This window comes from Capra hircus, chromosome 9 (genome assembly GCF_001704415.2).
Source record: "Capra hircus breed San Clemente chromosome 9, ASM170441v1, whole genome shotgun sequence".
Classification (NCBI taxonomy): Eukaryota; Metazoa; Chordata; class Mammalia; order Artiodactyla; family Bovidae; genus Capra; species Capra hircus.
Window position 1 is genome coordinate 60,590,825 of NC_030816.1, and position 12,494 is coordinate 60,603,318.

The following is a 12,494-nucleotide window of genomic DNA, read 5'->3' on the forward strand; positions in this document are numbered from 1 at the left end:
AAGAAATACCAAAAGTTGGAATAACAGCTTTAAGGACTTCTGATGGATATTATCAAGTTATCCTCAAATTCTCAACCACTTTTTTGTATTACTAACCTACTAAAATAATAGATCGTGTGCTAAGTTTCTCACCTATGTCTGACTCTTTGTGACCCTATGGACTGTAGCCTGCCAGGCTCCTCTGTCCATGGGATTCTCTAAGCAAGAATACTGGAGTGAGTTGCCATGTTCTGCTTCAGGGGATCTTCCTGACCCAGGGATCAAACTCTGATCTCTTAAGTCTCCTGCGCTTGCAGGCAGGTTCATTACCACTAGCGCCTGGGAAGCCCCAAAATAAAAACTTATATTTGTGCTATTAAAATATTAATTATAACTTATATACTATTCAATTCATACCTCAAAGAACAGGATGACTTTAGGGCTCTCACCAAAATCTCGAAGCAAATAGGGAAAGTTTTCATTAAATATAATTTGTTCTTCCCACTCTGGAAGCCTTGATTTTAACTGTTTAAAATCATACGGCTGGGTCATAATAGGAAGAATATAATCCACACTCTCTTTTTCATAGTAAGATGAAACAGGCCGTTCACTGTTCAAAAAAGATACTGCCATTAACACAGTTCTTTGTAATTGTGAGAAGGCGAGAAAAAAATAAAACTAGAGTGTTCAAGGTGAGGTGATCAGAAACAATAAATAGCCATGATACATAGGAAAAACTATGTTATGTATCTAGAAAGCTACAAATTTTATGAGGCTGAAAAGCAGTAGCATCTCAGTTCATTTTTCATTTACATACTCTCAGTTTCAAAGAACTATTTTATTATTTAAATATAAAGTGAGAAGTATGATTTGTCCTTCAGCATGTAAAGCTAGAATAAAGTAACATCTTCAGAATATTAAATGAGTTTGTGATAAGTTAGTACATTAGATTTAATTAACAAAATTTGAGCACAACAGGATTATATGTACTTCAAGGTTTGTTATGTTTTCTTTCTATGCTCCAAGACAACTGAATAAGTGAATAACCTTTTTGATAATTTTCTTGTTTCCAATTTCTGCCATTTTTCCAGGCAAATAATTTTTTTGAATTCTAGTACAGTCATTTATTATACTTCGTCTTTGGGCCTTAAGCATGTATTAGCTACAAAATTAATACTAGGAAAAATTAAATTCAAGACATCTGCCTCACCTGAGGGACAGAAAATACATTACATTCAAAAGAAAATATATATGAAAATATGAGGTTAGACAACTAAAGGATTTACAGTGTAACATGAGACAACTTACAATGTAACCTAAATATCATAAATTAGTCATTAAGCTTCAGAGAAACTCTCTCAACTCCCCTCCACTTAAAATTAATTACTCAATTAGCACAGTCACTTCATTTCTTCTATAAAACATATTGATCAGTATCAGTAGTTGAAGAACACCTACAATTAGTATGAAAATTGAAAGTGACAGTCACTCAGTCAGTCGGTTCTGACTCTTTGCAACCCCATGGACTATACATACAGTCCACGGAACTCTCCAGGCCAGAATACCGGAGTGGACAGTCTCTCCCTTCTCCAGGGGAGCTTCCCAATCCCGGGATGGAACCCAGGTCTCCCGCGCTGCAGGCAGATTCTTCACCATCTGAGCCACAAGGGAAGCCCAAGAATACTGGTGGGGATAGTCTTTCCCTTCTCCAGTGGATCTTCCCAACCCAGGAATCGAACCTGGGTCTCCTACATTGTAGGAGGATTCCTTACCAACTGAGCTATCAGGGAATGACCATCAGTGGCAGAAAAAGGACTTCTACTGTAGACAGTTTCAAGAATTGGCTGTACAATTTAGAAAATTACCTATCATCTTTCTTGACATATTGACCAGTATTCTCATCAACAACATGAATTTTGACCATTGGGTGAGAAATCATAAAATCGGACTTAAGTCGATCAGTTCGGTGAATGTAAACTCCCAGGACAAGGTCATCATCAAGCAAACATTTGGGATAAACTGGTCTATCACGGCTTGTTATTTCATGAACACCATCACCATCAGTATCTTCGTTATCATCTGAAACCACATGTATGGAAGAAAACCAATGTTATCAATGTGATAATTAATTGTTCCCATAACAATATACTCAACAACAAACAGTGAATTTACAGACAATCTAATGCTCATGAACCATGCTTATTTATCTCTGTTCACAAAGACACTTCAAGGAAAAACAAAGAAAAAGCCAAACAATAGCAGACTATGCTCTGAGAGTAAATGCTTTATTTACTACTGCATTAAAATAGGGTGAGGTATCTTTCTTTGTTTTCCCTAACAAGGACCAACAACACAGAAAGAAAAAAATGAGAGCCAAAGACAAAAAAGTAATTTCATCTAGGTATTTTCTAAGTGGAACATGTATCACTCAAATTGTTTATAACTACAATTTCTATTTCTGGGTAGAATGCAGCAGGAATGTTGCAGGTCAATGTTCCTGGTAAAAAACAACTTGAAAAAGCCAAATAAATTGCAAACCTTATTTTTAAAGGCATCAGAAAAGTACAAAAATAATGGACAGTAGATGGACTAAAAGTCCAGAGAGGGAGAATCAATCTGGGGTAAGCTGATAGACTGGCAGCTGTTTCAGTGTCTGGGGACACTTTCTGATCAGGATATGAGAAGAGGACAAAGGCAGAAGTTCACCACTGGGAGAAAGAGTAACCGGAAAAGTTTTCAGTCGTTGTGCAGGGGTTAAGTGATAAACGTGGCCTCAAACAGAAGGCCAGTGGGAGAGGCTAAAGAGGAGTGAAAGCTCCCAGTCTCGTTTCAGCGAACAAGGACTCACCAGAGGGAAGGGCCTGAGAAAGCAGGCAAGGAGGAAGCCCTGGAGGGCATGGTGATTGTATGCCTACAGCCACTTTTCACCTGTGGTCACTCACCAATTCTGGGCATATCTAGCGGTTGAGAATCCAGGCATGGCCCCTGACAGAAGGCCCCTACTGGGGGACAGAGAAGCCAGCAGAGATTCTGGTGTTCACATGGAGTTGGAGTGGCAAAACCAGGAGACTTGAGAGGCCTCAACCACATGGCCAGGCTCTCCCTCACGACATTTGGCAGAAGGCTAAAGGACTAAGCTGAAAACCTCTGACAGGCAAAGCTGACTCTCCCTAAGTTCTCAAGGGCTAACAAGGCAAATATCCACCAGGCTCTCAATTTGAAACACCTGGAAGGCCACATTCTAGGAACTGGGCAAATATGAGATAGGGTCTTACCAAAACTACAACACATCTCTGACTTAGCTTGCTGCTGCTGCTGCTAAGTCACCTCAGTCGTGTCCGACTCTGTGCGACCCCAGAGATGGCAGCCCACCAGGCTCCCCGATCCCTGGGATTCTCTAGATAAGAATACTGGAGTGGGTTGCCATTTCCTTCTCCCTGACTTAGCTTAGATTAGTTGAAATTAGTTTTCCACTCTGACAGAGCGTGGTCCACTGGAGAAGGGAATGGCAAGCCACTTCAGTATTCTTGCCTTGAGAACCCCATGAACAGCATGAAAAGGCAAAATGATAGGATACCAAAACAGGAACTCCCCAGGTCATTAGGTGCCCAATATGCTACTGGAGATCAGTGGAGAAATAACTCCAGAAAGAATGAAGGGATGGAGCCAAAGCAAAAACAATACCCAGTTGTGGATGTGACTGGTGATAGAAGCAAGATCCGATGCTGTACAGAGCAATATTGCATAGGAACCTGGAATGTCAGGTCCATGAATCAAGGCAAATTGGAAGTGGTCAAACAAGAGATGGCAAGGGTGAATGTCGACATTCTAGGAATCAGCGAACTAAAATGGACTGGAATGGGTGAATTTAACTCAGATGACCATTATATCTACTACTGTGGGCAGGAATCCCTTAGGAGAAATGGAGCAACCATCATGGTCAACAAAAGAGTTCGAAATGCAGTACTTGGATGCAACCTCAAAAATGACAGAATGATCTCTGTTCGTCTCCAAGGCAAACCATTCAATATCACAGTTATCCAAGTCTATGCCCCAAACAGTAACACTGAAGAAGCTGAAGTTGAACGGTTTTATGAAGACCTACAAGACCTTTTAGAACTAACACCCAAAAGAGATGTCTTTTTCATTATACGGGACTGGAATGCAAAAGTAGGAAGGCAAGAAAAACCTGGAGTAACAGGCAAATTTGGCCTTGGAATGCGGAATGAAGCAGGGCAAACACTAATAGAGTTTTGCCAAGAAAATGCACTGGTCATAGCAAACACCCTCTTCCAACAACACAAGAGAAGACTCTACACATGGACATCACCAGATGGTCAACACCGAAATCAGACTGATTATATTCTATGCAGCCAAAGATGGAGAAGCTCTATACAGTCAACGAAAACAAGACCAGGAGCTGATTGTGGCTCAGATCATGAACTTCTTATTACCAAATTCAGACTCAAATTGAAGAAAGTAGGGAAAACTGCTAGACCATTCAGGTATGACCTAAATCAAATCCCTTATGATTATACACTGGAAGTGAGAAATATATTTAAGGGCCTAGATCTGATAGATAGAGTGCCTGATCAACTATGGAATGAGGTTCGTGACACTGTACAGGAGACAGGAACCAAGATCATCCCCATGGAAAAGAAATGAAAAAAAGCAAAATGGCTGTCGGGAGAGGCCTTACAAATAGCTATGAAAAGAAGAGAGGCAAAAAGCAAAGGAGAAAAGGAAAGATATAAGCATCTGAATGCAGAGTTCCAAAGAATAGCAAGAAGAGATAAGAAAGCCTTCTTCAGCAATCAATGCAAAGAAATAGAGGAAAACAACAGAATGGGAAAGACTAGAGATTTCTTCAAGAAAATTAGAGATACCAAGGGAACATTTCATGCAAAGATGGGCTCGATAAAGGACAGAAATGGTGTGGACCTAACAGAAGCAGAAGATATTAAGAAGAGGTGGCAAGAATACACTGAAGAACTGTACAAAAAAGATCTTCACGACCCAGATAATCATGATGATGTGATTACTAATCTAGAGCCAGACATCCTGGAAGGTGAAGTCAGGTGGGCCTTAGAAAGCATCACTATGAACAAAGCTAGTGGAGGTGATGGAATTCCAGTTGAGCTATTTCAAATCCTGAAAGATGATGCTGTGAAAGTGCTGCACTCAATGTGCCAGCAAATTTGGAAAACTCAGGCCACAGGACTGGAAAAGGTCAGTTTTCGTTCCAATTCCAAAGAAAGACAATGCAAAAGAATGCTCAAACTACCACACAATTCCACTCATCTCACATGCTAGTAAAGTAATGCTCAAAATTCTCCAAGCCAGGCTTCAGCAATACGTGAACCATGAACTCCCTGATGTTCAAGCTGGTTTTACAAAAGGCAGAGGAACCAGAGATCAAATTGCCAACATCTGCTGGATCATGGAAAAGGCAAGAGAGTTTCAGAAAAACATCTATTTCTGCTTTATTGACTATGCCAAAGCCTTTGACTGTGTGGATCACAATAAACTGTGGAAAATTCTTCAAGAGATGGGAATACCAGACCACCTAACCTGCCTCTTGAGAAATCTGTATGCAGGTCAAGAAGCAACAGTTAGAACTGGACATGGAACAACAGACTGGTTCCAAATAGGAAAAGGAGTATGTCAAGGCTGTATATTGTCACCCTGCTTATTTAACTTCTATGCAGAGTACATCATGAGAAACGCTGGACTGGAAGAAACACAGGCTGGAATCAAGATGGCCGGGAGAAATATCAATAATCTCAGATATGCAGATGACACCACCCTTATGGCAGAAAGTGAAGAGGAACTAAAAAGCCTCTTGATGAAAGTGAAAGAGGAGAGTGAAAAAGTTGGCTTAAAGCTCAACATTCAGAAAACGAAGATCATGGCATCCGGTCCCATCAGTTAATGGGAAATAGATGGGGAAACAGTAGAAACAGTGTCAGACTTTATTTTTTTTGGCTCCAAAATCACTGTAGATGGTGACTGCAGCCATGAAATTAAAAGACACTCCTTGGAAGAAAAGTTATGACCAACCTAGATAGTATATTCAAAAGCAGAGACATTACTTTGCCGACTAAGGTCTGTCTAGTCGAGGCTATGGTTTTTCCAGTGGTCATGTATGGATGTGAGAGTTGGACTGTGAAGAAGGCTGAGCACCGAAGAATTGATGCTTTTGAACTGTGGTGTTGGAGAAGACTCTTGAGAGTCCCTTGAACTGCAAGGAGATCCAACCAGTCCATTCTGAAGGAGATCAGCCCAGGGTGTTCTCTGGAAGGAATGATGCTAAAGCTGAAACTCCAGTACTTTGGCCACCTCATGAGAAGAGTTGACTCATTGGAAAAGACCCTGATGCTGGGAGGGATTGGGGGCAGGAGGAGAAGGGGACGACAGAGGATGAGATGGCTGGATGGCATCACGGACTTGATGGACGTGAGTCTGAGTGAACTCTGGGAGGTGGTGATGAACAGGGAGGCCTGGCGTGCTGCGATTCATGGGGTCGCAAAGAGTCAGACACGACTGAGCGACTGAACTGAACTGAACTGAACTGAACTCTGCCTAAGAGTAGAAAGAGAAAAACCTCTCTAGTAGAAGATGCGACTCTGGAATTCTACATACAATGTCCAGCAAATAACAAAAAAGTTACTTGACATAAAAGAGACAAGACTATATGACCAATATCCAAGAGAAAACACAGAAAACAGAAGCAAACCCACAGATGATGTGTACTGGAGTTAGCACACAAGGACTTTAAATAATTATGATTAATATGCTGAAGAAAAAAAGGAAAGAAGGACAAAATAATTTTTAAAAATGGAGACTTTCTACAGAGAATTGAAATTGATTAAAAAAAAAAAAGACAGGCATTATGGAACTGAAAAATATATCACCTGAAATTAGGAATTCAATGGATATATCTAAAAAAGCATATTGGATGCAAAGGAAGGCATGATTAGTGAACCAGAAGAAAAATCATTATAAATATCCAAACCAAAGCATAGTAAAAAAAAAAAAAAAAAAGAACATCAGGAAAAAATCATAAGAAACATGTGGACAAACTTAAAAGAGTTTATGAAGTTATAAATATCTAGAAAAACAGGAGAGGATGATGAAGAAGCCATATACAAAGCAATAATGAGTAAGAATTTTCCACAAGTGATAAATGATATCAGTCAGTAAATTCTAAGCAGGGTGTCTTCCAACAAAGCTATATTTAGGCACAGCATGATAAAATTCTGAACCAAAGATAAATGGAAAGTCTAAAGAGCAGGCAAAGGGGGAAAAAAAGACAATAGACTCCTCAAAGGCACAGAAATAAGATTACAGTTAGGATTAAAAAATGATGGAGCCCAGAAGACAGCTGTATTAATAAGACTTCCTGCAACCTAAAATTATATATTAGCAAATATGCTTCAAAAATGAAGGTAAAGGCATTTTTAACACAACAAAATCTGAGTGAATTAGCTGGCCTGCACTGAAAGAAAGAATAAACTGAATTCTTAGTGCAGATAAAATATGAAAAAAAAAAAAAAAGGAAAAAGGAAATTTGGGAATGAATATAAATTAATATCACCTGTACAAAATGGTAACTGTAAAATCTGTGAAGCTTAAAATGCATGCCGTCCTAAGATACATGATGAGAAACTAGAAGGCAGGAGGGAGACAGATGCAGAGAAACTACCTGACAAGATTCAAATGGAGTCAAATATTCTACTGTTTTAGCAGTGTTGGAGAAGTATATTCTGTTAGAGAGTTAGTTTGTATTAGACCATAAGTCAAGAATAAACTTACTGCTCTTAGAGCATGAGCAAAAGAAAAAGTAGAAGAATGTGTAATTAATAAGTTAATAGAAGGAGCAAATCTTTATAAGTAACCTCAACAACTCAAAAGAAGCCAAGGAGCACAAGGAACATAAAACACTTAGATGGTACAGAAAAACTAACAGTGATGTGATGAACGTAAGGACACAGAAAGATCATAAACAAGAAGATACCCGGGAGTGGGGCACAAGAACACTTCACATTTACTGGGGACGTGTCCCTAAGGAGGTCACTGCCTGGGCTGAGATCCCACGTGTGCCAGCGTAGGGGAGGAAAACCAGAGACGGCAAAAAAGAAAGGTATATGGACACAAAGTGGCTCAAACAAAGGCTGTGCAAAGCAGCACAGGCAGGGGGCCTCGGGGGTGCGGAGGCAGAAGAACAAAGTGCTATCTGGCCCCGCCTAGACCTGGGGGCCATGGACCAAGCAGAGAAAGGCTGCCCCTCCCCAACCAGGTTGGCACCACCTAGGGGCACACTGTGTGTGGAAGACGATGGAGAAATGAAGAAAGGTTAACAGTGCTCTATGCAAACTCAAACCATAATGGAGAATGCCTCATTAGAGATTAAAAAGGACACTGTATATTGATTACTATAGACTGAATGCTTATGTCTCCCCCAAATTCACATGCTGAAATCCTAACCTTCAATGTGACAGTATTAAGAGGTTGGGCCTTTGGAAGATGATTAGATTATGAGGGTAGAGCCTTCATGAATGGGACTAGTGCCCTTATAAAACAGAACCCAGAAAGCCCTCTTGCCCCTTTCACATTGAATCTGCTAGCATCTGATCTTGGACTTCCCAGCCTCCAGAACCATGAGTTATAAATATTTACAACTTAAGGCATCCAGTCAAGGTATTTTGTTGTAGCAGCTTGAATGGACTATGACAATGACAAAAGTGTCACTTGGTTAGGAAGATAGAGCAATCCTAAGCATGCATATATATTCAATAACAAAGCTCCAAATATGCAAAGAGAAAAATGACACAAAAACAGAAATGTAAAAGAATACTAGAAACTTTAATACTCATCGAATAGCTGATAGAATAAGCAGACCCCCCAAAAAATAAATCAGTAAGATGAGAATACAGTAAACTTGATCTGACATATATAGGACACCACCATACCCAACGACATCAGAATTCACATTCTTTTCACTTGCACGTGGCACGTCTAGCACACTCATCATAAGGTGGTCATAAAGCAGCCTCAATAAGTTCAAGAGACTGAAATAATTCACAATATGTTCACTGACAATGGAAGATAAAACCCAAAACCAAAAGATAACTAGAAAATCACCTGCTGCCTAAAACTAAACAAAACACTTCTAAATAATGAGTGATCAAAGGAGAAATTTAAATGGAAATTAAGAAATACTTTTACGGAATAATAAGAATATAGAACATATCAAAAATTTGTGGGAGGCAGATAAAGTAGTGATTGCTGCTGCTGCTGCTAAGTCACTTCAGTTGTGTCTGACTGTGTGACCCCATATATGGCCTCCCACCAGGCTCCCCCATCCCTGGGATTCCCTAGGCAAGAACACTGGAGTGGGTTGCCATTTCCTTCTCTAATGCATGAAACTGAAAATTGAAAGTGAAGTCGCCCAGTCGAGTCCGACTCTTAGTGACCCCACGGACTACAGCCTCCCAGGCTCCTCCGCCCATGGGATTTTCCAGGCAAGAGTACTGGAGTGGGGTGCCACTGCCTTCTCTGAAAGTAGTGCTTAGATGGTCATTTAATGTATTAGAAGCAAAGAATGACTTAAATCTTATAAAATCCTCCTTATAAAGTTAGAAATCAACAGCAAATCAAACCCAAAGAAACTTATAAAAGGAAATAATACAGACAGAAGAAATCACTAAAATTATATACATATCTATGATAGAATAAAAACAAAAGCTAAACGTTAGTCCTTTAAAAGTATTTATAAATTGAAAATGCTGAGACTGATGAAGAAATTGAGGGAAATCCAATTACCAGTATCAAGGGTTACCCTTTCAGATGCCACAGACATAAAAAATTTGAAAATCCATATTAAATGGACAAATTCCTCAAAAAATACAGTCTATCAAAGCTGACAGAATAAACAGAAAATATGAAGAATCTAATATTTCTTAAAGAAACTAAATCTGATTTAAAATTCTTCCCACAAAGAAAATCTTGGCCTAAAAATATTAGCAAATTCTTGCAAACATTTAAGGAAGAAATAACACCAGTTTATACAAATACAGAGAACTGAAAAAGGAAATATTTCTCAATTCTTTTTAAGACCACCAAAACTTTGATGTTAATTCCGGGTATTTCAACAACAGAGAAGTACAAACAAATCTCTCTCATGAACACAGGTACAAAAATTCTTAACAAACTATCAGCAAATCAAATCCAATAATACATTAAAAAAAAAAAAAGCTAATACATCACAACAAAGTAGGTGCCTCCTCCATCTCTGCCAGGAGTACAAAGATCGCTTAATAATCAAATAACAATCACATTAATAGAAAAAAGGGTAAAAATTAATATGATTATGTTAACAGATGCAGAAAAAGCATTTGATAAAATTCAGTATCTATGAATGATTAAAAGAAAAAAACACAATTAGCCAATTAAGAATAATCCAATAGGGGTATTTACAAAGAAGTCTATAGCAAAGTCTCACTCAACGGTAAAATAATGGATGCTCTCCCCTAAGGATGGCAGCTAGAGAAGAGTATTTGTTATTACCACTTCTATTTAACACTATAATCAAAATTCTAGGCAGTGTATCAAGGTAAAAATAACAAATAAGACATAAGAATAAAAAAAGAAGCAATAAAACTATCATTATTAACAGCAACATCTATTATAAAGCTATTGTATCTAAGACATGATAGTGATGTTAGTGTAAACCATCTAAGAATGGAGATTAGAGAAAATGACCAGCTTACACAGTCACCGTATTCATGATAAAAGTGACACTGAAATGCAGGGGCAAAGATGCTCTCTTCAGTAAATGGAATTAGGTCAAGTACATATTCATATATGAAAAAATAATGGGTCTGGACCACTAGCTATCCCCATACATAAAAATCAATTCCAGGTAAACTGCAAATCTAAAAGTGAAAACTGAAACAAAAATCTTTTAGAAAATTATATATAGAGAAACACATTCAGGACTTGGGAAAGATTTCTTATATCACAGCACTTAAAATCAAAGGGAAAAACATGGAATACATTGGGCTATAGAAAATCCTTAAATTTTGTTTTACCAAAGATATCAATACAAGTAGGAGAAAAATAATAAAACCCAGAGAGAGAAGATATTTGTGATATACATATATATGGCAAATGTATTCTTATGTATATATGAAAAATTGTTATCTATTTATATAAAACATTCTCACAATTTAATTAGAAAAAGGCAGATAATTCCATTTCTTAAAAAATTACACAAAAGATGAACAAATTTACCATGAAGGAATCCAAGTAGGCAATAAACATGAATAAGATACTCAACTGCATTAGTTACCATGGAAATCAAATCAAAGTCAAAATGGAATAATCACTAAACACTTATAAGAATGACTAAAATTTTAAAATACTGACAATATAAATATTAGTAAAGATGTAGAGCAATGGAAACAAATACTGCTAGTATCTACTGATAAACCAAGTGTGGAAATGAGAAGTATCTGTTAAAATGAAAAATATATATACTCTATGGCACAGAAACTCTACTCTAAGAATATGTCCAACAACAACAAAAAATGTATACACATGCTCATTAAAAAATGTGACCAGAATGTTCATTATAGCTTTACTTATAATCGCTTAATACTAGCAACACCTCAAATGTTAATCAATAGAATAGGTAATTAATCGTAGTATATTCACACAATGGATATATAAGTACAAAAACAGGGCTGATGATGCATAAGCTCCAGTGCGTGCAACAACAGTATAAATCTCACACAAGATCATCTGGAGCCAAAAAAGCCACAAGTAAAGAGCATAGTATTTATAATTCTAACTATTTATCTTAAAATAGAAAAACAGGGAAAATCAACTTTGTGTTAGATGTTAAGATAGTATTTACTCCTGTAGGACAATGAACTAGAAGGGAATTAGTGGGGGGCTTCTGAGTGCTAATGATCTGGTTCTTGATTTGTATGATGACTTTATAGACATGTCCAGTTTGTGAAAGTTCACTAAGTAGTATACATGTAATACATACACTTTTCTTTTTAAAAAATTAATTACTGGAACCACAAAACACCATAAACGGCATGAATAAGCACCATAAATTCTAAAACTGCCCATTTTTTAATCCCAATTTTTGGCCAAATAAATGGAAATTGAAAAAAAAAAAAGAAGAAAATGTAAGAAGCAGAAAAATGTCAAGAATAAGTAATGAAAAATAAGATAAAAGAAATGAGCAGAAAGGAATGTAGAAAGCAAGAGGTGAAATAAAAAGTGGGCAGGAAGAAGCTGAATTACGAGAAACTGTGAAGACAGCAAGTTTGACAGAGGGATGCAACTTAAACATCTGAAATGTTTACTGCCTGTTGACTATTTACAGTTTTCAATGCTGTCATTATTTAGGGGCAATAACATACAGAAGAAATCTGTGTCACAATAGCAACTACAACTTACTAATGATGACTCAAGTTAGACAAACTCATCACAGAGAC

General features: G+C 37.7%; 1 protein-coding gene across 8 annotated transcripts in view; it reads right to left on the minus strand.

The window, feature by feature from the left end:
* AHI1 (Abelson helper integration site 1) overlaps window positions 1–12,494 on the minus strand; it is a 223,469-nt gene that overhangs the window by 172,360 nt on the left and 38,615 nt on the right. For all 8 annotated transcript variants that reach the window (XR_001918550.1, XR_001918549.1, XM_018053237.1 and 5 more), the window contains 2 exons: window positions 1,845–2,058; window positions 397–589 (listed from right to left, as the gene is read on the minus strand). Coding sequence is in view for 6 of the 8 variants with exons in the window: in XM_018053237.1 (XP_017908726.1) it covers window positions 397–589; window positions 1,845–2,058 (407 nt within the window). In the remaining 2 variants the exon portion in view is untranslated. The remainder of the gene's footprint in view (window positions 1–396; window positions 590–1,844; window positions 2,059–12,494) is intronic.